General features: G+C 43.2%; 1 protein-coding gene across 2 annotated transcripts in view; it reads left to right on the top strand.

Annotated features, from left to right (window-relative positions):
- Window positions 1–17,090, top strand: part of IREB2 (iron responsive element binding protein 2) — a 20,892-nt gene extending 3,802 nt beyond the window's left edge. Inside the window, exons 3-22 of one of the 2 annotated variants that reach the window (XM_027657661.1) lie at window positions 32–197; window positions 1,298–1,435; window positions 3,277–3,492; window positions 5,104–5,173; window positions 6,217–6,400; window positions 6,935–7,074; window positions 7,452–7,623; window positions 8,636–8,736; window positions 9,168–9,284; window positions 10,425–10,584; window positions 11,396–11,531; window positions 12,093–12,177; window positions 12,758–12,914; window positions 13,179–13,303; window positions 13,603–13,707; window positions 13,984–14,126; window positions 15,011–15,158; window positions 15,247–15,369; window positions 15,877–16,062; window positions 16,679–17,090. In XM_027657661.1, coding sequence (XP_027513462.1) covers window positions 32–197; window positions 1,298–1,435; window positions 3,277–3,492; window positions 5,104–5,173; window positions 6,217–6,400; window positions 6,935–7,074; window positions 7,452–7,623; window positions 8,636–8,736; window positions 9,168–9,284; window positions 10,425–10,584; window positions 11,396–11,531; window positions 12,093–12,177; window positions 12,758–12,914; window positions 13,179–13,303; window positions 13,603–13,707; window positions 13,984–14,126; window positions 15,011–15,158; window positions 15,247–15,369; window positions 15,877–16,062; window positions 16,679–16,789 — 2,783 coding nt within the window. In that variant the 3' untranslated portion in view covers window positions 16,790–17,090. The remainder of the gene's footprint in view (window positions 1–31; window positions 198–1,297; window positions 1,436–3,276; window positions 3,493–5,103; window positions 5,174–6,216; window positions 6,401–6,934; window positions 7,075–7,451; window positions 7,624–8,635; window positions 8,737–9,167; window positions 9,285–10,424; window positions 10,585–11,395; window positions 11,532–12,092; window positions 12,178–12,757; window positions 12,915–13,178; window positions 13,304–13,602; window positions 13,708–13,983; window positions 14,127–15,010; window positions 15,159–15,246; window positions 15,370–15,876; window positions 16,063–16,678) is intronic. The other variant, XM_027657662.1, reaches the window with a different exon arrangement.
- The last annotated feature ends 4,896 nt before the right edge of the window (window positions 17,091–21,986 follow it).

The following is a 21,986-nucleotide window of genomic DNA, read 5'->3' as shown; positions in this document are numbered from 1 at the left end:
ACTCTGCCTTACTCTGTGTCCCTGCTCCCAGACACTCTGCCTTACTCCATCCGAGTGCTGCTCGAGTCCAGCGTCCGCAACTGCGACGGCTTCCTGGTGAAGGAGACGGATGCCATGAACATCCTGGACTGGAAAACAAAACAGAACCATGTCGAAGTGCCCTTCTGTCCTGCCAGAGTTGTTCTTCAAGACTTCACGTAAGTGTGGGAGCACCAAAAGCCCTGAAAGCACCTGTGTGAACTCACTGAGCTGATGTGCAGTCCTTGGGCTTGGGAATAAATCCCACCTCGCCTTTGACACCCAAGGGTCTGCTTTTCCACTGGAAGCCTGTACACTGCTTCTGCTGTTCAGGGGATTCCTTGTGATAGTTCCATATGATGCAAGGGCAGGAGCTGTTCCATAGGGTGCCCTGGCTTTAGTGCAGGTTGGCAAGGCTGAAGCTGCTGGTCCACGAGGAACACTTCACAGGATAAGAGCTGGAACACAAATGGAAGTGGTGATGTTTGGCTGTAGCCAGATGGTTCACTGAAATACATGGAATTCTTGCTTGAGATAATTGAAGATTAAATATTGCTTATTCCACAATGAGTAATCCAGTTGAATCATGAATAATACATACATCTAAAAAGCAGTCTCTTAGGATATTAACTTTCTTTGTGATTGGACTCTGGCATAGCTGAAAGGGCAGTCCTTCAGCAACTTGCAAACATTCAATTGAAGCTGTCTCACTGACTCTATTTATTAAGAAGCAAGATAATTATAAAAGGAATTATGATAATAATAAATTTGAGGTAACTTCTGCTTAGCAGGCAAAGCCAGTGAGGTTTATGTAGTTCTGTGTTGTATAAACATTACCCCCTCTCAGCTCTGTACTTCAGGTGTGCTTATTATCCGTGTCATAGCAACACAAATAGTTTTGTGAAATGCTATGAGCTTCAGAAGTGGCTCTGTTAGACAAAGAACACCTGCTGAGGTGTTAAAATGTACAGCAAGGTTCTACCATAAAGGTGAGGAGTATCTAAAGATTAGCTCTGCAGGGAAGCACAGCCAGACACCAGAGCTGTGGCTGTGTCTGAGGTGCTTCTGTGCTCATGTCCTCACACGTGAGGGGAACGTGAACCAGCTCCACCAGCTTTAGAAATGGTTGAAGCCCTTTAAAACTGAGAGAATACAATAACAGGGGGTTGTCATCTGAAATGAGACTTAGCTAGATCTAGAATTAAATAATGTTAAAAAGAAGTTTGTGTGTTTTGGTGCGTTCATGTCTCGTGTGCTATTTTGTTTTTCCATCTGTCAGTGGAATCCCAGCGATGGTGGATTTTGCTGCCATGAGGGAAGCTGTGAGAAATGCTGGAGGAGATCCTGTGAAAGTCAACCCTGCCTGCCCCACTGATCTCACTGTTGACCATTCTCTGCAGATTGATTTCAGCAAATGGTAATGTACTTTTCTTTTACAAACCATACATTTTTGTTTGACAGTTGAGGTGTGGATTCATTCAGGTCCTGGTACTGTCCCATCAAATCATTTATCCTGGGTGGATCCTTGCAATGAGATGTGGTGGTAATTGAAAAAGGGCTGGATAAAAATGGCTAAATTAACACTCTTGAAGGAGAGGAAGAATGTTTGTGAGGCATTCTGGGTGAAGCTGACTGATAATCCCAATTCTGGGCAGGATTTTTCTGAAATAACAGGATCTGGCATGGTTTCCAGAAAATGTCTCAAGAGGATGAGGCAGAGGGAGTTTGTAATTTTGCTTTGCTCTGTTTATATTGTTCAAACAGATAAATGTAGCTGCATATATTTTCAGAGAGGATAAGTGTACTTGGAGAAGTCTGGACAAGTATGAGGACTGGAAAACTACCAGTGTGGTTTTCCTTGTCTGACAGGCAGTGATGTGATGAACACAGCCCGGGGCTGCCTTTGCTAGAAACATAATACTGCAGAAGAGGAACAACTTGAGTTTTATTCAGTGTTTGCTGAAGGAAACACTAAATAATGTGGCTTCCCTCCACCTTCTCCCCTGCCCCTCCATCGTGGAGCCTTCCAAACTCATGCAGAATTGCATAAATTGCTCAGGCTCTTTGGGAATTTTAAAAGTTCGTGGGGAAGAGAGGCCTGTGGTCAGATGGACATGTGTGTGTGAGTCATTTCTGTCAGCCTTCCAGGGGCTCCCAGGATTTCAGTCTGGTTGGTGGTTGTGCCGCAGATGTGCCGTGTCAGTGCTGTGCTATGGCCGTGCCTGTGTCTGCAGGGACAGCTGATTCCATTGCAATTAGGCCAGCCTAAAATTATCAGGCAGACCAAGCATTGGCAAGAGGTCTCAGTGTGCTGCTTTGTGATGATAAATCCAGGCCCTGGAGCATCACTTGGGAAGCTTTTGGGCCTCGGCAGCTGCTGGGCTGTGATAAGAAGCCCTTCCCTGCAGGGTGGTTTGTGCTGCTTTCACTGAGCTCCCACCTCCTGCAGGCCAGGGCCTGGTGGGCTGGGCTGGGATTTACAGGAGGTATCTCTGAGCCAGCACTCTCCTGCCCTTTGATAACTGAGTATCTGCCTGTGTTACTAAAGCAGGAGAAAGCGGTGGCTTTAATTGCAGATATGTGATTTGGGAATTACTGAGAGGCAAATAGTCATTAGTTTTTTACAAGCTGTCTTTGCTCTCCTGCACAGACTGGATGTTGTACAAATAGAGGGTACTGTGCTGTATGGAGTTGATTTTTAAAAAAACCCTCCAGCTTTTCTGTCCTACTTCTGACTGACTTGAATAGTGTATAAAATTTATCTGAATCTTTGAGAATTTAAATGAAAAGCCTAATTAAATAATAAGGTTACATTTCTTTCCTTGAGAAAGCTTTGCCTGTAATCATTCCTCTGTGGATTTAACAGAACACGTACGGAACAGTCTTAAAAAAAGAAAAGAAACAAGTTGATTCTGCTGTTTGGATGAGACTGTGTGAACACCTTCCAAGTTTAAAACCCTGAGTTCAGCCTTTGCAGTGCTCTTTATAAAGATTTCTGGCCTGTTGTGAACAAATGGAAGGAGTTGTGTGGTGTTAATCTTTCGGACAATGCAGTTCTGTTCATTTACTTCTCACCGTGCCACATTACTTAACTAAGCTTATCCAGCGGTAGTTTACTTTGAGACAGGCTTGTAGTAAAATAACTCGTATTTTTTTCAGATGATGTTTTATAATCTGTTGAAGGGATTGCAAAAAAACCGAGGTGGGAGTGGGGAAGAGCAAACTACTGACGGAGCTGTGGTTCTCTTTGTGTTGCAGTGCAATACAGAACGCCCCCAACCCCGGCGGCGGGGAGGCACCGAAGCCGCCGGCCCGGCTGTCGCCGCTGCGGGCGCAGCCCCGGAAGGTGCCGTGCCGGGGCCAGGGCGGCTGCAGGGGCGGGCCCTGCGAGTCCGGCCGCCACCCCGCGCCCTTCAACGCGCAGATCGAGAACGCTCCCATCCTCTGCCCCTTCCACCTGCAGCCCGTGCCTGAGTATGCAGCCTCTTCTGAGTCACTTTGTACCTTGTGTGTCGTTGAGCTCTGCCTGTGGCAGCTCATGGAAATGGGGTTTTTTTACACGTCTGTCCTCTTCAGCTGTGCCATAGGCAGGTTTCAGTAGATAGAAGAAGGTCACATGTAGCAGATATGAATTAGTCTGCAATAAATTTATTGTTTTACAAGAAGAGCTTTACTGAACTCAGTGCAGATGGCCAACTATTGGCTTATGGCTGTGACTTTTAAATTAAATTTTGATACTTCCCTTGTTTCTTCACAAGGACAGCAAAGCAGAGGATCATAATCCTCTGTATGTTGGAAAGCAAACCCGAGTGAAAAAATCAGTAAAGCCTTAGTTTATTTCTGAAAGTAATTTATAGCTTTTGTGTGATAACTTTTCAGAAGTCTCTGGCTCTTAGAAGTAGCTTATACATCATCCCCCAATCTTTACAGGATCTCACAGCCCATCTGTCACTGAGCTGCAATTCAGTAAATATCCTGCCCTGTAATAGCCCAGGGGAGGCTCATCTCTGCCTTGCCCAGGTTTCTGTGTTATTCCCAGGTCGGTGTGTGCTGCTCCATCTCTGCCAATTACACATAATCACCCTTCCCTTTGAGCTGCCTCCTTGGTGGGATGGACTGTTCAGATCCCAATCTGCCTGTGCTGGACAGGTGGAGCATTTACCAGCTGATCCAATCTGTATCCCACAGATACTGTGCTGAATGCCATGGTAATTTTGTAGCTGTGGGAACATTCCTGCTCAGTGCAGGAGTGCAGGAGGGGTGGTGTTCTCAGCAGCACTGGTGCTGTGGCACAGCCCAGCAGGGGTGGTGATGGAGCTGCAGTGTCACACTGACTGTCCCTCAGGGCCTGGCAGAGCACTGGAGCTGCTGAACTGCTGCTGCTGCAGGGAGGAAAGGGAAGGCTCATGGTGTAAAATACACCTCTGAAAATTGAGAGCTTCCTGGCACAAAGCACATGTATTCCCTAAGGAAGCTACTCAAAGCAGAGAATATTCCTCTTAAGTTATGGATTACTCTGTTATATCAACTACCAGTATCTTAATAAATACAACACTTACTAAGAAAAGATAGTTCATTTTATGAGGCTACGGATGAGTACTTGTGAAGAAAAAATTGTGGCATGGAGGGAAATGGAGGAATGGAGGACAGTCACAATTGCCCTGATGTTCTACTCAGCTGCTGAGGGCTAGTTCTGAACGTGGAGCATGTTTTTCCAGTAGCTAGTGAACATCTGGGTTCTTTACTGTGTGGGGTTTTGAGGTGTGCAGCCTGTGAGGGGGGTAAAAAAGCTTCTGTGTATCGATGCCTGGAGTAGATCCCTTAAAGTGTTTCTGAGATCAGATGCTTTAGGCAAACCATACCTGGAATAAACCTGTTCTCAGGAGCAGTACAGGTGGAGTCAGCTGTTTCTTACTGTTTACAGAAAGCTTGCTGCAGGGAAGCAATTATCTTTGTTCTAATAAACCACTTCAAATAGTCCTGCAGGCTTAAATGAGTCTTTCATCAAACAAGCTAAAACTACAACTTGTTCTTGTGTAATTTGAAATGCATTATGACAGTCCTTGTAAACTTGTTGTCTTCTAGGCCTGAGACGGTATTGAAAAATCAGGAGATGGAATTTGGCAGAAATAGAGAGAGGCTTCAGTTTTTTAAGGTATGTCTGTGTACCTGCTGGCTTTGGGTTCTGGGCTTTTTGTAGGAGCCATTTGTCTACCAGTGTTCAGGTTTAGATGATAAATTTAAATGTAATCATTTGGAAGTGTTAGACTCTCAAATCTGAATTTAATACAGGAGCAGAAAACTGGCTTTCTAACTTGAAAAAGTTTACTCTGATTTAGTTCTTGTCCATGGGGATTTATGAAGCATTAGTGTTTTTAATGCCTTTTCCTGAGCTCAGTGCCTTAGGTCACAATGAATTTCTGGATAAAGGGTTCATTTATCTCCAGCCCTGTTATAAAACTTCCTGGAGCTGGAAGTGCTGAAGAGAGCAGTGTTCAGACACGGCTGCTCTCAGACTGGGCACCACAAGTCCCGTGGGGAGCATCAGCTTCTTTGCTGCTGGGCAGAGAGACCTGCAACATTGGTATTTGATCCTCATCATAGGAACTAATTTGACATGGTTTAGGAATTCAGTGCAATGATCTAAGACTCTTTTCATATGTGTAGACTGGGAGGTTTCTCTCTGAAGCAAATTAGCTTTTACATTATTAAAGAAGGAAATGGCCAAGCTGAATCTTGTTACAAGTTTCCATGTCAGCTCTGTTAAATGTACCATCCTGAGTTTGCAGATGGTCTCACTCAGGAGTGTCAAACCTAAACTCAGTTATGCTATAAACATAAATTCTGCTATAAATACAAGTGCTTAGGTTCTGTTCTCTAAATATCAGTCTTAGGTGGGCTTGAAATAAGTTGTGTGAACTGGAAGGTAAGAGATTGCTGCTGCCCTGCTTTTGAAAGGTAGGTATGAATTATTGATTCAGCCTTCACAGGAGTTGAGTGAGTGGTTTTGTTGATAATTAGGAATGTATCCAGGGGGATCAGATGCCTCTGTTTGACAAAGGAGCAAAAGCCCCCTGGGTAAATAGTAAGGACTCCTTTATTGTGTCTTAGCTTTGCCTTTTTAGTTATGTTCTAAGAATTAAATATACCTTTGAAAAAAATGCAACTCTTTTTCTTCTTGTTTTGAAAACATTTCAGTGGAGTTCAAAGGTTTTCAAGAATATTTCCATAATTCCACCTGAGACTGGAACGGCTCACCAAGTGAACTTGGAATATTTGTCCAAAGTTGTTTTTGAAGTTAAGGATTTGCTCTATCCCGATAGTGTGGTTGGCACAGATTCCCACACAACCATGGTAAATGGCTTGGGTATCTTGGGCTGGGGTAAGTATGCTCAGAATAACTTCATTGCACTGGGACAGGCACACTAAAGCTGCATGTTCATATCTCAAGCATAACAGACTCTTGAATTATTCTTCTGCATGTTTCTTGTCTAAAAGCAATCTTGACTAACATTTCTTTCCACTGAGAAATGACTCTGTAATTAAAAGAGAAAACAGCCAAAAACCAACTGATATTCAAATAAGTGCTGTTTGTACATCAAAAATTTGCATGAAGGTTTCTCTCAGAAAATTAGCTTTAGATATAAAATGTTTTCTGCTTGGCTGTGACATTTAACTCGAGCAGTGGTCATGCTTGGTTTGGATTTTGGATTTTGATTTAACGCAACTCCTGCATTTCTTGCTGTGTCCGTGTCGGGAATGGAGGGGTGTCCTTCACTTGCAAGAGAAGCAGCAATATGTTTGTTGTCACAGCCTGTAGGCTTAACAGAAAGGGTGTTCATAGATTTTTAGGAGCTGAACATGCAGAGTGTTGGTCAGTTAAGCTGACGGGAAGCACTGTGATGTTCCCTTCCAGGCGTCGGGGGCATCGAGACGGAAGCAGTGATGCTGGGAATGCCCCTCACCCTCACCCTGCCCGAGGTGGTGGGCTGTGAGCTCACAGGCACAGTCAGCCCCTTTGCCACCTCCATAGATATTGTTCTGAGCATTACAAAGGTAAGTGTTTGATGCCTTTTCGGGCTGGAGAGAGTTTGTTGCCAGTAGCACCAGTGGCGTTTGAGACCTGAATTAAACGCCGGGAGTGTTTTTAGTGCACCTTTGATCAGGGCAGTGCAGAAAGGTACAAATGATCTCTAACCATTTTTATTTACTAGTCCTTTGAAGTAGCAGGTTTTTCTTTACCCTTACAGTCATTTTATTTACATGTCCTCTTTCACTAAAAAGTAATTTATAATAATTTTTTTTTTTTTCAAACGTAGCCTTAGGGTTTCAGCTTTTTATATTAAATGTTCATGAGTCATGAATTGTTGTAAACAATGGCTTGCATTGTACCTCTGCACATAACAAGTGTTGTTGTGTGTTCTTTCCAACAGCATCTGAGGCAAGCTGAGGTGGCTGGAAAGTTTGTGGAGTTTTTTGGGAGTGGTGTTTCCCAGCTGTCTGTAGCAGACCGAACCACAATAGCAAATATGTGTCCTGAATATGGTGCTATTCTGAGTTTTTTCCCTGTTGATAATGTGACACTGAAGCACTTAAAGCATACAGGTAAAGATGAAATTAAAATAGTGATTCCTTCTAATTGTGCTTTTGATTTGTGGTAATACAATTTTTTTGCTTAGAACTCCATAGTTTTTACACTGTGTAGAGTTCTGATGTGGATTTAATGTATAATTAGACTTGTGCTTGAGGTTTGTGTCCAGTCTGGTTCATTTGTCTAATACCTGATTTATGAACATTATGTTATTTTTGAACATCCACAGCCCTTGTTTTTGAAAACACCCTTTAAAAGAAAAGTATGAAGGAAATTCTCAGTTACATTTTGAAATGGGTATGGAATGTAAGTCTTCTCAATTTGAAACGAATCCATTAACCACCTGTAGATTCCCTACAGAATCAAAATTTAAAATGATTACTGGAAAGGAGTGAATCTGCAGAACAAATCACATCCCTGATTTTTTTACCCAGTGGATTGTTTCCCTTTGAAGCTCATGATTTCAGGCTAAACAAGGAGAAGGACAATTCCTTATCAAGCTGCTGCAGAGACCGAAAAAGGCTCGTTCATGAGGGAGCTTTTCTGAAATGAAATCTTTCAGTTTTAAATGAGTTAAATATTTTTAACAGCAAATATGTTTGTCTGGCTACTGCAGAGCAAATGAACAGTTTCCAAACAGTAGCCAGCAATTCTGCCTATTGTCAGCTCAGCACATGGTCTGTATTAAACCAGTAAATCTTAACAGAGAAAAGCCTTATGGCCTTCAGGGACACATCTGTAAATTTAATTAGAGTCACAACTGCTAGAGCTGGAATAACTTATTTTATTCCTTGGTGTAAGAAGATGAGTTAAGCTAATTTAGAAAAAAATATAATCATTTATAAATGTTTTAAATTGTGTATCATTCCTGAATAGTTTCTGGAGGTTGGGGTATGGAAGTGGTGTGCTTGAAAAAAAAGTACTTTGAATGTTACACTTAAGGATCTAAACTTCTGAAAATTGTGTGTTTTGTTTTTCTTATGTCTTTAATGTGACTCTTCTCATGTTTGAAATCACCTTCCTAAGGTTTGGACAAGGCCAAGCTTGAAGTCATGGAAGCATATCTTAAAGCTGTGAAGTTATTTAGAAATGATGAGAGTTCTTCCAGAGAACCTGAGTATTCCCAGGTATGCTGGAAAGGACTTGGTGGGGTTTGATTCTCCTGAATAACTGCAGAGGATTTAACAGGCCTGTCTCCCCGTCACTTGCATTGCTTTCAGCAAAGTTGTTATGTATTAACTCACAATTTCAAGAAGCAGAGTTTATTTGCAAAACATAAGAGGGGGTGGGGAAAATAAGGGAAGTACAGTAACATTATGTCAACTAACAGATGCTGAATTTCAGTCACTCTCGAATCTTATGGATGGTAGAAAAGTTAAGGATAATGTTGAAACCCCTGGAATAAGATGAGTAGCCTTTTACAGTGAGTGGTCTTGAAAATGGAAGCCCAGAGTTGTAAATGTCTGTGAACATTCAGATTTTTAACAAGAGTTCCACATCCATGTCCTGCTGGGCTGGGATTGGTAATGCCTGTGCTTTCTGTTCCTTGGTTTTTTAGGTAGTGCAAGTTAGTCTAAGTTCTATAATTCCATATGTCAGTGGTCCCAAGAGATCCCAAGACAGAGTGGCTGTTAATAACATGAAGAGTGACTTCCAAGCCTGCTTAAATGAAAAGGTTTGTACCACTGATGTTCCCTTCCTGAGGTATTTCCTATAATCCATGTGAATCAATGTTATGTTGCCTGTTCCCTGCACAGCTGCTGACCCTCCTTATTGCTACACAGCTGCTTGGCCAGGGTGTTCTGTTCTTGCTTGACAAGTGTCCCAAGGGTAGTAGTTGGTAAATCATAAGTGGTTTGGCAGGAGCTTCCAAATATCCTTAATGTCACAGTTTAGATTGCTAGGGAGGAAGAGCTTTAAGTAATACACAGTGTGAGCTTGTGAAACTTTTTCACTTTTTCAAGGATTTTTTAAACAGTTGTGTGTTACTTGATTTCCACAACAGAATTTATCAGGAGAAAACTCATCATATCTTAGAGGAGATTCAGAATGACTGCCAAGATTTGTAGCTGAGCAGCATTCCAGGTTCTTAACTTAGCAAATGATTTTTGCTTACAGCTTTACTCGACTTCACAGAGTGAATGTTTTTACTCTAAGGTATTATTTTTGGTTAGGGATGTATTCAGGTATCTAAGAATGCAGCCAATACAGGAATGTACCTTCATTTTTAGTGTTTGTCACTAAAGTTCAAGACTGGCAGCAGTGTTAGTAAGAATTCATCCTGTTGGCTTTGGCTTTTACTGAGGCTGTGACCCAGTGGTCAGTCGTGCTGGAGGAAGTGGGAGCTGATTGTGGAAGGCAAAGGTTGAGGTTGAAAGGGACCCCTGAGGATGTTTGAGTGCTGGGAGCACTCAGGTGAGGGTGTGAAATGCTAATTACCTACTCTGGTTTAGTTACCATACTCTTACAGTTAATCTTGGACATGCTTCTAATTCATCAACAAGTGTTGTGTAGGATTAGACAGGGACTCATAAGGGGTTGTTCTTTGCTGGACAGCAGGGAATGAGTTGTGGCATCAGCCACTTGTAGACTGGCATTTGTTCCCAAGTGCTGCAGAGTTAAAGCAGTTGTGAAGGAAGGATGATGAGAGCAGTGTATTTACAGAGGAGTGTGAACTGAGGGCTGCCTGTGAAATCCCTTTGAAGGTTCCTAATGGCACAGCTGAGTGTTATTTCAAGATGAGGCTTCCCTTGGTCTCTCTGCTGTCATCCTTTGTGTACTGTAGCAGCTGCTAACAAGTATCTTTGCCCCCCAGTGTGGTGTGAAGGGGTTCCAGATTGCAGCTGAGAAGCAGAAGGACACGGTGCCTGTTCAGTATGAAGGAAATGAATACAAGCTGTCCCACGGCTGTGTGGTCATTGCTGCAGTGATCAGCTGCACCAACAACTGCAACCCCTCTGTCATGCTGGCTGCAGGTATGTCAGGAGCACACAGCCCACAGCCTTTGTGGTGCCCCATGTTTTCACTTCTGGAGGTTCTCTGCAGTAACTCCACGTAAAGGTTTTGAAACTACAGCCTTGTAGCCTTAACTTGTGTGTTCTGGAGGTGATCCAGTGAAAGTTGTTTTTCCAGAATACAGTCTCCAAGTTTGTGCCATAAAGCAGTATTAAAGAGAGTAATTAAGAATATTTACACTTGGTAGTACTCCAGCAGGGAAGCAATTGCAGGGCTCTTGTGGGGTGACACAGTTGATGCACAGGGGGGCTTTAGCTTGGAGCCTGTCCTGGATGATGATGAGCTGGAACACCACGGAACAGGACAGAAACTCTGCACTGCTGAACAGTTGATGTGTCACTTTTTAAGGGGTATCTGCTGCACATTCACAAGCTGCAGATGGCTTTGCTGGAACAGCTCACGTGTCACACTTTGCTCTCATGTTTTAAGGTCCTCTGTGGCCAAGGTGAGCTTCCCTTTGGGGCTCTGTGGCCAGTCTCTAACACTGAATGGATTTGCAGTGTCAGCTAGAACATGGGAAAGACATTTTCCTTACAGAAAAGAAAATGGGAATGGGAACAAAAACCTGTATGGTATTATTATGAGTTAAGAAACTTTATTCAGACCAGTAGTTGCTTTAATAATTTAATAAACTGGAAGTTGTCTAATCCTCTGTGGGTTTTTATGCTTCGTTTAACTAAGGTAGCAGCATACAGGTGTTGTGTTGAGGGATATAAAGGGATATACAAATCATAATCTGTCTCTTTGGCTTTTTCCCTTTTTGTTTGGTAGGACTCCTGGCCAAAAAAGCCGTGGAGGCTGGGCTGGTGGTGAAGCCCTACATCAGAACAAGTTTATCACCAGGCAGTGGCATGGTTACACATTACCTCAGTTCCAGTGGAGTATTGCCATACCTCAGCAAGCTCGGGTAAGGCCTGGCTCCCCTTGCTGCTTGAGGCAGGTGGTGCACAGGGGGGTTGTACCAGCTGATAAATAGGATTGCTGTTCAGTTGGAGTTGGATAGTTCTTAATAGATTTTCATTTTACTTGCTGACTTAAAATTGTTTTACCCTGTTGTATTCCCACTTTACTTTGTGTAGCTCTACCCCATCTGAACTCTTTCAGTACTCAACTCCTTGATTATAAGTGTTTGGCAGGACAGGATGCACTCGATGATGTATTTTAAAAGTGGAAGCTGGATGCAAATTTGTCAGGACAGTCTGCACTAGTCTTCTCTTGACATTGCTGCTGTCAAGGGTTGTTCAGCATGGTTTTGGTTGCTCCACAGCAGATTATGCTCATAATTCTGCAGCAGTGCCCAGCTGTGCCTTGCATCAGTGAGATGTAACGTCTGCTGCTCACCTCCTAAAGAGTTTTAACTGCCAAAGGAAAAAAAAATCTTAGGGATTGCTAATAAAAGAAAAAGCAGTTTTGCTGACAAATTGCTTGTGACCATGGAATGTGTGACTTGTTTGGTTTTCCCATGTAGGTTTGAGGTGGTTGGTTATGGGTGTTCCACCTGTGTTGGGAACACGGCCCCTTTGCCAGAAGCCATCAGGAATGCAATAAAACAGGTAAAGCTCTGCCTGGCTTATTAAATACAGAAATGAGTTTCCCACCCAGTTAAGAAATCAGGAAATACAGCAATCCATGCAAAATACACTTCATTGTTGGTTTGGGCTTTGCATGATGTTTTTGCACATTTGCAAGTCAGGGAGACCTGACAATTCATTGCTGTGTATAATAAATGTTATAAATGGTATTTGTAGCATTCAGCTGGAAATTACAAAGTAAATACATATGATCTAATCTTATGCAACGTGTGGGGTTTGTGTCATAAATGAAGAGGAGGTTTTTAAGGAGCTGTGGACTCAAATCACTTTAACCAGCAGTGTCTCAACAGCTGCAGCTTTTTTCCTCTTCTGAAGCAGAAGAAAAATACAAGAAATAAAAGGCAGGAGAGGAGTTGACTGAAGGGACAGGAGAACTCATCAGAAGGTCAGAAGGGAAAACGAGAAGAGAAGGGTAGTGGGAGAGAGCAGCTGTAGTGTTAGAGGAGATGTTTGAAGTGGAATGCTAAAGCACATCTGAGGTAGCTAACCCAAACCAGCACCACAAATTGCTGTTAACAATACACCTGGCTCTGCCTCTCAGGGTGATATCATTGCCTGTGGGGTGTTGTCTGGCACGAAGAACTTCGAGGGCCGCCTGTGTGACTGTGTCCGTGCCAACTACCTGGCGTCCCCCCCTCTGGTGGTGGCCTACGCCATCGCAGGCACCGTCAGGATAGACTTTGACACGGAGCCTCTGGGTGAGTGTTGTCTTACAGCTTCCAATTCTGCATGCAGGGCACGTGGGGAGAGCTCTGCACGTGCTTTTCAGCACCACAGCCTGGGTGTTTGAGTGCTTGGTGTTACCTGTGGCTAAAGCAAAGCATCCATTCCACTGCTCAGATTCGTTGCCTGTTTGGTACCATCTCTGAAGGCCTGAATGTGTACATGTTTATATTCTAATATAAATCTGAAGGCTCGTGTTTTATTCTTTAAACTGCTGTTGTGTTTGAAATCTTACTCAGGCATTGGCTTTAATGGCAAAAGTATTTACTTACGAGATATTTGGCCCACCCGAAAAGAGCTTCACACAGTGGAGGAAGAGTATGTGATATCATCCATGTTTAAGGAATTGAAGGAAAAGATGGAGGTAAGAATGGTCTTTTATTCCACATAATTTAAAGGTTGCTTTTCATTGTAGCTTCATAGTATCTTCCAGTTGAATGTGGTCGGTTTATCAGTGACTTCCAGGGCTTTAAGTGGGATGGATACTGGCATTAAAAGGTGATTCATAAGTAGTATCCAGCGAGGGAACTTGTAATATATGATAGAAAATTATTTACTAAATTATAGTGAGTAATAGAAAATCACCAGTGAGTCTTTGGTTTCTGAATGTAAAAATATAATTAACTAATTTCTGTTCGTTTTGATTCATTTTCTTTCTTGTAGAAAGGAAACAAACGATGGAATTTACTGGAAGCACCAGAGTCAACTTTATTTCCCTGGGATTCAAAATCTACTTATATCAGATGTCCTTCCTTTTTTGATAAACTTGTAAGTACAACAGATCTATCCATCAGATGATATGCATTGCATTGGAGTAAAGGAATAGCTATTCCAGTAAATCTTCGATGTTTAAGTAACAAATTTAATTATCACTAATATTTCTCAGTCCTTGAAATACTGTTTGTGTCTCTGGAATGAGTGGAGCCTGTACATCAAGGTGCCTTCAAATACTGCAGATATGTTTTATGTCTCTAAGGGTCTTGGAAGAAAATGTTTCTTACACTTTTTTCCCTTCTGTTCTTTCCCCTGCCCCTTCCCTTTCAGGCCAAAGAACCAGTTGCACCACAGCCCGTTGAAAACGCCCATGTCTTGCTGTACCTGGGGGACTCTGTCACCACAGATCACATATCCCCTGCTGGGAGCATTGCCAGGAGCAGTGCTGCTGCCAAGTACCTGACCAGCAAAGGGTGAGCACTTGGCACCTTCACCAGCCCCTGTTGTGGCACAGGAGTGCTGCACATGGCTGGGAACTGAGCAGCAGGGCTGCTGTCCTTTAGAGCTGCCCCTCTGCAGAAAGGGGACATTGTGTGGGGAGAAGCCCAAAGTCATCACCTTCTGGGCAGCCTGTCCAGGGTACAGCAGACACTGAGACACCCCCCTAAAGAGCTGCTCCCCACAGCCCTGGCCACAGTAACAGCTGCTGCCACAGGAGTACCAGGGCAGAACTGATGTCCTCATGTACAGATCAGTGCCTGGTCTGTTAGCTGAGGTCAGTCATTGTCACTGGCCTCAGGAGCAGGGAGATGCACAGATGATCAGATCTTTTTTAACAGGTCAGTTTAAGAAAATGAAGCCCAGCTTTATAACTGAATATGGTGTGGACTCTTCTTTCTAACCATTACATTCAGTCTGAAGGAGTCTCATTGCAGGAAAGAAAAAAAAAATTGGCCTTTAATTCCAGGATGGTTGGTTGATTGATGAGTAAAGCTCTCAGTTTGGTACAAGCCTTGTTAATAAATGTGATGGTAATGGTAAGAGAAGTAGTGAGCTGGGCTGTTTCCTAGAACTGTCTGCCCATAATTCTCCTGGAAGTACCACACTGCTTGTAGCACTTCATAATGAAGTTGTAGAAAATCAATTTTAAATTGCAGCTTTCCTCCTGAGTAATCTAGCAGTGGTTTACACATGCTGTTCATGATTTATAATAATTACATCTTTGGAGGACTAGTTCCTTACATCTTGCACCAAAGACTTAGATATGCTGCAATAATGATAAAAAAATCATAATATCCTTTTAACTGGATAACCTTTAAAGTAACTGATTCCCTCTTCAATTTGCTTTTCATTCTAGACTCACACCTCGTGAATTCAACTCTTATGGGGCTCGAAGAGGTAATGATGCTGTCATGACAAGAGGTACCTTTGCAAACATCAAGCTTCTGAATAAGTTCATAGGAAAACCAGCTCCTAAAACAATTCACTTCCCATCAGGACAAACGGTAGGAATGCATTTGTTTGCACAGCTACTCTGAAGTGGGGGAGCAGGTTTAGAAGTCACTCACACTGTGTCACTTTGCCATTCCACAGCTGGATGTGTTTGAGGCAGCGGAGCTGTACCAGAAGGAAGGCATTCCTGTCATTATTCTGGCAGGAAAGAAGTATGGACTGGGCAGCTCAAGAGACTGGGCTGCAAAAGGGCCTTTTTTACTGGTACTGCTGGTTTGTTTGGGTTTGGGGCGTGGTTTTGGTTTTTTCTGGAAGTACCTAAAAACACATCGTATGCTTTCTTTGTTAGAATCTTCATGGGAAAGAATCACTAGTCGGGATAAGTCAGGATTTCTTAATTATGTAACTTACCCTCTTGGGTACCAGACTTTGAGATAAATTAGACATTTATCTAGTGCTGACCTCTCTTTGGTCTCCAGGGGGTGTTCAGTATCTCACTATTGGAGACTGATTTCCACTAATATTCAGAATAATAATAGTCAGCCACTGATTCATGTCCCGCTGACTCCAGCAAGGTCACTGTCTGTGACGAGCCCCATGTCATACTCCCTGGGCCTGCTCTGGCTTGTTTGCTTCCATCTGCTGTAAAACTAAAAGACACTCCAGTGCACTTAGAGGACTGGTGTAAAGTGCTGTCTTTGCTCTTAGTTTGGTGGCAGGGTTTTGGACGTAAGGTGTGTGTGAAGGTCTCAGTGCTCTCGTTGTTTGCAGGGTGTTAAAGCCGTGCTGGCTGAAAGCTTCGAGAAGGTGCACAGGAGTCAGCTGGTTGGGATCGGCATCGCTCCACTGCAGTTTCGTCCCGGGGAAAACCCGAGCACTTTGGGTCTCACTGGCAAAGAGCAGTTTTCCATATTGTTCCCTCCAGAGCTGTCGCCCAGAATGACTTTGGATGTTAAGGTATCTTTGCAATATTTTTAATTTCTCTGGTGAACGTGCTGACGATTGAAAGCAGAGAAAGAAAAGTTAGTCCTGACGACAGGAAGCAAAGCAGGAAAAAAACAAGACTTAGTTCTCTTGGAAGGTAAACTTATAGTGCTGCCTGCAGGTTGGCATGGCTGTAGAAGTTTCCCAAAGCACATACACACGTGTTCTTTCTACACAACTGTGTATGCAACCTGGAGTACCTGACTGTTCTTTTGGGTGTTGTTTTCCCTCTCCTGGGCACTGTGTTAGGGTAGAATTGAGTTGTTGCTCTTTCAGGTGCTTTTAAAGACAAGGGTGTGATGATTTGAGAGAGGCTTTGGCTCTGCCAGAACACAGTTGGTGCCACCTTAGGGACATGGTGTTTTCTTGGTTACACCGGGCACGTCGCCCGCTCCCCGCTCCATCTACACTGGGCACTAAAACAAGCCCCCCATCTGCTCCCAGCAGTCTCGGGGCTGTAGTGGCACATAAGAGGGTTGAATTCCCTTGTGTTCAACAAAACATGGGGTTAGAATGTTAGCTGCTAATAAGCCAGGGGAAGGGAAAACAAAACTTAATTAGTTTCTCTTTTTTTGCTTTTATTTTGAAGACGAGCACTGGAAAAGTATTCAGCGTGATTGCCTTGTTTGAAAACAACATGGAGATAACTTTATACAAGCATGGTGGAAGTCTAAACTTTGTGGCCCGAAGATTCTTATAGTAGCTACTGACTGTCTGGGTACCTTGCATAACTGGTAACTCTGCAAATGCCTTGTGTGAACCCAGGAATCTGTACTGTGGAACTGCAAACAGTCCTAGTGTGCTCAAAGTTACTTCGTCCATGGATGTAAAAGATTGTGAATCATTGTAACTGCAACAAGATCCTTTCTGATTTTAAATAATATTCTAATGGTGCTATTAAACATTGCTAAAATCAACATGTGTATTGTGGCAGAGAGCTGTAAGTATGGAGGGGATGTTTTATCAGACCATTTTGTAAATAAACTATGCGAAATCCGAAACTGATTGTGCTGAAGATTCTTATGTAAGAGGATTTTCTGCAGTTGTTTCCACTCAGTTTTTGCACCTGTAAATCTGTTTGTTGGTTTAAGGGTAGCAGATGGCCTGGAATCTTAAAGGCCAAACAGAAATTTTTTTTTTTCATCTGGAGCTTAAAAAAGATGCAGAGTTTTGAATTCCTTGTTCTTCAGGTTATGGGCTGAACAAAAAGCAGTCCACGTGAGGCCCGTGGTGTCCTGTATCGCAGATGATGACCTCCTTACCTTTATTATGGGATTATATTTCATCTGGATACAGATTTAAAACTGCTCAAGCTATGAAATGTGTGCTTAGAAATATGGGAAACATTTCTGCATTTAAAAACAAAGCTCACAGTTGTTTGGTTCATGCAGGTTTGTTGATGCCCTTCTGTTGAAGTTTGTCATATCTGCTTCAAGGGATGCAGTTTGTTGTTTGTGGCATCAGATTTTCCTGTGCTGTCTGCAATATCATCAAACAAAGTACCTCCCTGAAGGGTTTTAGCCTTTAAAAATCTTTGAAAACATCTCCTAGGACTGTTTAAATTCCTCTGCTTTAATTACAACCTGTGTCTAATAAGCTGTACTTCTCAGATGTTCAAGGGCCGGGTGGCTGTGCTGCCTTTTACTGCTTCTCATGTGCTGTCAGTTCACAGCTCTCCCAAAGTGTCCCGTTGCCCTGTGGAAGAGCCCAGAACACTGGAGGAGTCTCCTGTGGCACTGCAGTGGCTGTGACTGTCAGCACAGGAGGGTCAACCCCGTCCCCCAGCTCAGATCAGCACCAGGTGCAGAGCTGCTGCAGAGTCGCTCGTGTTCCCCCTTCCCTGAGCGTTGCTGTGTCCCAGCTGTCCAGGGAGTGCAGCTCCAACCCGCTCCTGCTGTGCTCCTGTATCCTGAAAAGATTCCTCACTCCTCCAAGGGTTTGTGTAGAGATTAATTGCTGCTGGACAACAAAACTGCAATACTTGCCTTGTGCTTGAAGACTTTTTGTTCTTGATAAACATCGTCTTAAATCTCAAAATATTAGCTTTACTTACCTGTGCTTTTAATTTATAACCAGACACTAAGCTAGCTGACTTGCAAACTAACAGATGCACTGTTCAATTCTTTAAATAGTATGTTTGACATTCCTTAAAAAAAACCCCAAACAAAACCCCCAAAACCCCTCACAGTTACATAATTACAGTGTGTTCATTTTTTGACTGTTCAAAGGCCAAACTAATTTAATTTCACTGACAAAACTTCAATATATCTTTTTCTATTTTATCAGACAGAGTGCACTAAAGTTTGAAGTTGTGTGTAATCTGTTTTTATGTTTCACTAGTCTGATGTGGTTTCCTTTCAGGTGAGATGAAAACCCTTCCGGTGACTCCTGCCACTGATCGGGGGATCAGTGGGTGCGGGTTTGATTGTAACATCCAGCTGAATGAGTCCCTGGTCTGTGGTACATTCCCACTGATTCTATCCAGAGTGACTGAGCAGATCTTACTCCTTGCACAGCAGTGTCTAATGCTATTTTATCCCAGCTCAAAGTGTATATTCCTGATTTAGTTCAAGAAAATGTACATTACTGGGCAGAAAATGGGAATTTAGTGCTGGCACATTGTGATGCCTGATGCAGATGATAAAACTGGAACTCCAAGCCTGTTTACAGCTTGTGTAACTGCTGAAGCTCGAAGGGAACACAGCCTCCCACCCTCTCTCAGTGCTTCAGGAGACAGGGATCCAAGCCCTGTCAAGGCAAACTGGTGAAGTTAAGCACAATTTCAAGGGATGTGACTTGTCTGCAAGTCTTCACCAGTAGAGCATTCAGCTCTTTTCAGAGACATGATGGCTTTCATTACCACAACAGCTACTTTAGTTCTGCTGCACTCCTGTGTCTTACAGTCCGTGAGACAGAGGGGGAGAGAGAGAGGGAGGTTCTGAGCCGTGCCTGGGGCTGCTCAGCTGGAGGCTCCTGCTCTTGTTGCTGCAGCGGGTCCATCTCAGGTCAGTGGCACCTGAGCTGTGCAGGCTGACTGCTCCCCTTGGGTCTGTGCCCCTGGGGTGCAGGGGGGCTGTGTGGGACCCAGCTCCTCCCGTGGGGTGAACTGCCAGTGCAGGTAGCACCCCATGATCCCTGGGAACGTGCCTGTTCCCACTCCCCTGTGCAGCAGGGAATGTTGTAAAGCCCAGCAGCCAAGGGAAGGTGTTTAACTTAGGACTGCTGGGATCCTGTGAGCTTTAGGTGGGCAGCAGTGACCCCTTTAGGTGGGGCCTCTGGGAGTGCAGGGCATGGACAGAACTGCTGTGATCACACCCCAAACGTTGTTCATTAGACCTCTCTAGTATCTTAAAGCATAGGAGGACATGTACCTCTCTGAGAAGTGACTCGGTGTGTTAGATGTGTTTAATCCAGACTTCTCTCTCCATTTTGATTTGGAGGAAAAATCTGTTACAATTTTTCTAAATGTTTTCTCTCCTTGCTTCCCTCTTCCTCCCTGTCCCAAACCAGAAAGCTTTGGGATAGTGTTGATGTTTATACATTTTACACCTAAGTGTAAGAACATGAAACCATGTATATTAATCATATTTAAGCAACTGCAAATCAATATCTGCTGTTTAAAGCCAACAGAACAGTGTAAGTTTTAAGTTCAGTAAGTATTGTAGAGATAAACCTTAAGTTTGATTGATGAAAATTGCGCATAAAATGTTACCAATGCTGTAAATTATTTTTAATAAAGAAAATTGTATCACAGTTCTTGTATGTTACCATCTGTTTTGAGTAGAATGGAGTACACGTAAATTGGTACTGTAAGTATGTCTGAAGGGGTGGGGTGGGTATGGGAAAGGGATAATATTATGTATTATATAATTATGCATGTTTCATTTTCTTGTTAGGATTGTCACGTGGTAACCATGTTTAGGTGGTGTTGAAGGATGTTCTCTGTGTTAGCTGAGCTGCAGATACCAGACTGGATCTTACATCAAATGATTTTTGACTAACCTTTTTCTCCCCTTCAGAGTAATGTATGATTTAGAATCTAGATGAAATTCTGAATTAAAGCACTGGCCAAGGCTACAGCTGTGACACGATCCTCAGCAGTGATTTGGGGATGTCTGACACTGACCCAGCTCTGAAGACTCACTTTTTCAGACTTGAATTCAACCTGCAGGTGCTAAATTACGTCTGATCTTTCTACAGGTATGGAGAGAGGCTGAAGCACAACCTTCACCCTGTGCCTTGCCCCACAGCCAGGGTGTGCTTCCCCCCAGAGCACTGGGCAGGCAGGAGAAGCACAGAAGTTTATAGGTTTTAAGTTTTGGCACTCCTGGCTGGCAACTGAGGCAAGAGTAAGGAGGTACAGATCTGCAAAGTGCATTGTAACTTTGTTTGCAGAGAGCAATATGTTTCTGTAGATCTTAAAGCACAGCAAGAATGTTTTCCTGCTGTATCCATCTTGTTCCAACGAGCTAAAGCTTCAGTCGGCCTCAGAAATTAAGAGAGGGAACCCTAAACATTTTTCAGAGCTTTTATTCTTGAAAAAACTTAGTTGTGTGATTTCTGGTGAGGGTAGTTGGCCAGTCACTTTTAGTAACATCTGTTCTGAAATTGGAGGGGGAAAATTTGTTTCTTGGGGAAATAGTTTCCCTTTTCTGAATCACCTGTTTGATTAAAATAATGTTTTCAAGTTCACACCCATAATATTACAAATAATACTGAAAAAATGGGATGGAGGGTTCCTAACTGATTTACTTATAATCCAGATGTTTGGGTTGTTTCGTTTCCATGGCTTTTTTGTTTGTTCATTTGTTTGTTTTTTACTTCAGTATGCCTTTCCTAAGTTCCTTTTTTCGTCATGTTCAGAATTCTGCCATAGCAGGATCTCAACTATTGTAGATTACTTTTTTTTCATTAGGAGTTTCAGAAGAGATTTCTTTGTTAATCTTGAGGTTTGTCATTAAGTCTAAAATTCTCCAGGTCTGGACACGTGGTCTCAGTCTGAAGGTACAGTCTAAAGGGCATCCTGAGCAAGATGCTTTAGGTTTATTATTTATATATATCTAGTCTTCGGTCTAAGCATTTGGCAGATGATGCCTTAAGCCCCTAATTTTTTTTTATTTCTCTAATATTGGTAAGCCTTATAAGTTTTATAAGTAGATTTTAAAAGCAGCAACCCTCCCTCCCTTGTCCCTTTCCCTCTAACACCCTTAGTTTACACATTCCTTAACCCTGTTACCCCGTTCTATGCTCCCTAGATCACTCCTACCCCCGAATACAGCAGAAATGTTTAATCTTTTGTCAAGGCAAGGCCTAGATTGTTTGGAGAATGCTTGTATCTTGGCCTAAACCACAGAACACGGTCAAAAACAGGGTGATGTGTACCCTTTGTGCTCTGAAGATGGTGAAGATGATGAAGTAGGTGGTCCCGAAATACACCCTAGACCCGTTTTCAGGGGGTGGACCCCGGGGCGGTCCAGAGTAAAGGCCACAGGGTGGACACATCTGGGATTGGATGGAGGGTATTATAAAATGTAACATCTCAGGCACAGCAGGGGCGCTGTCTTGTAACACCTTTTGCCTTGGCATCATAAACCCTTTCTTATCTCACCCCTAATTAACTGCTCCGGAGATTTTTTTTTCTCAGCACCAGCCCAGCAGGCATCACAGACTGTGATCTGCGCTGATAAAAGGATTTAAGCAAAATCACCAAACGGGCATCACCCGGCAGCAATTTTTCCTGAGTGTTTTTGCTTTGTGACAGGAAGTGGTGCCTTCCCTTCCCAAACCTTCCCTTCCCAAACCTTCCCTTCCCAAACCTTCCCTTCCCAAACCTTCCCTTCCCAAACCTTCCCTTCCCAAACCTTCCCTTCCCAAACCTTCCCTTCCCAAACCTTCCC

The sequence above is a fragment of the Corapipo altera genome, unplaced genomic scaffold, assembly GCF_003945725.1.
Source record: "Corapipo altera isolate COAL_440 unplaced genomic scaffold, ASM394572v1 308, whole genome shotgun sequence".
In the NCBI taxonomy this organism is placed as follows: domain Eukaryota; kingdom Metazoa; phylum Chordata; class Aves; order Passeriformes; family Pipridae; genus Corapipo; species Corapipo altera.
Note: the sequence above shows the minus strand (reverse complement) of the source record. Positions and strands in the feature narration are given on the sequence as shown.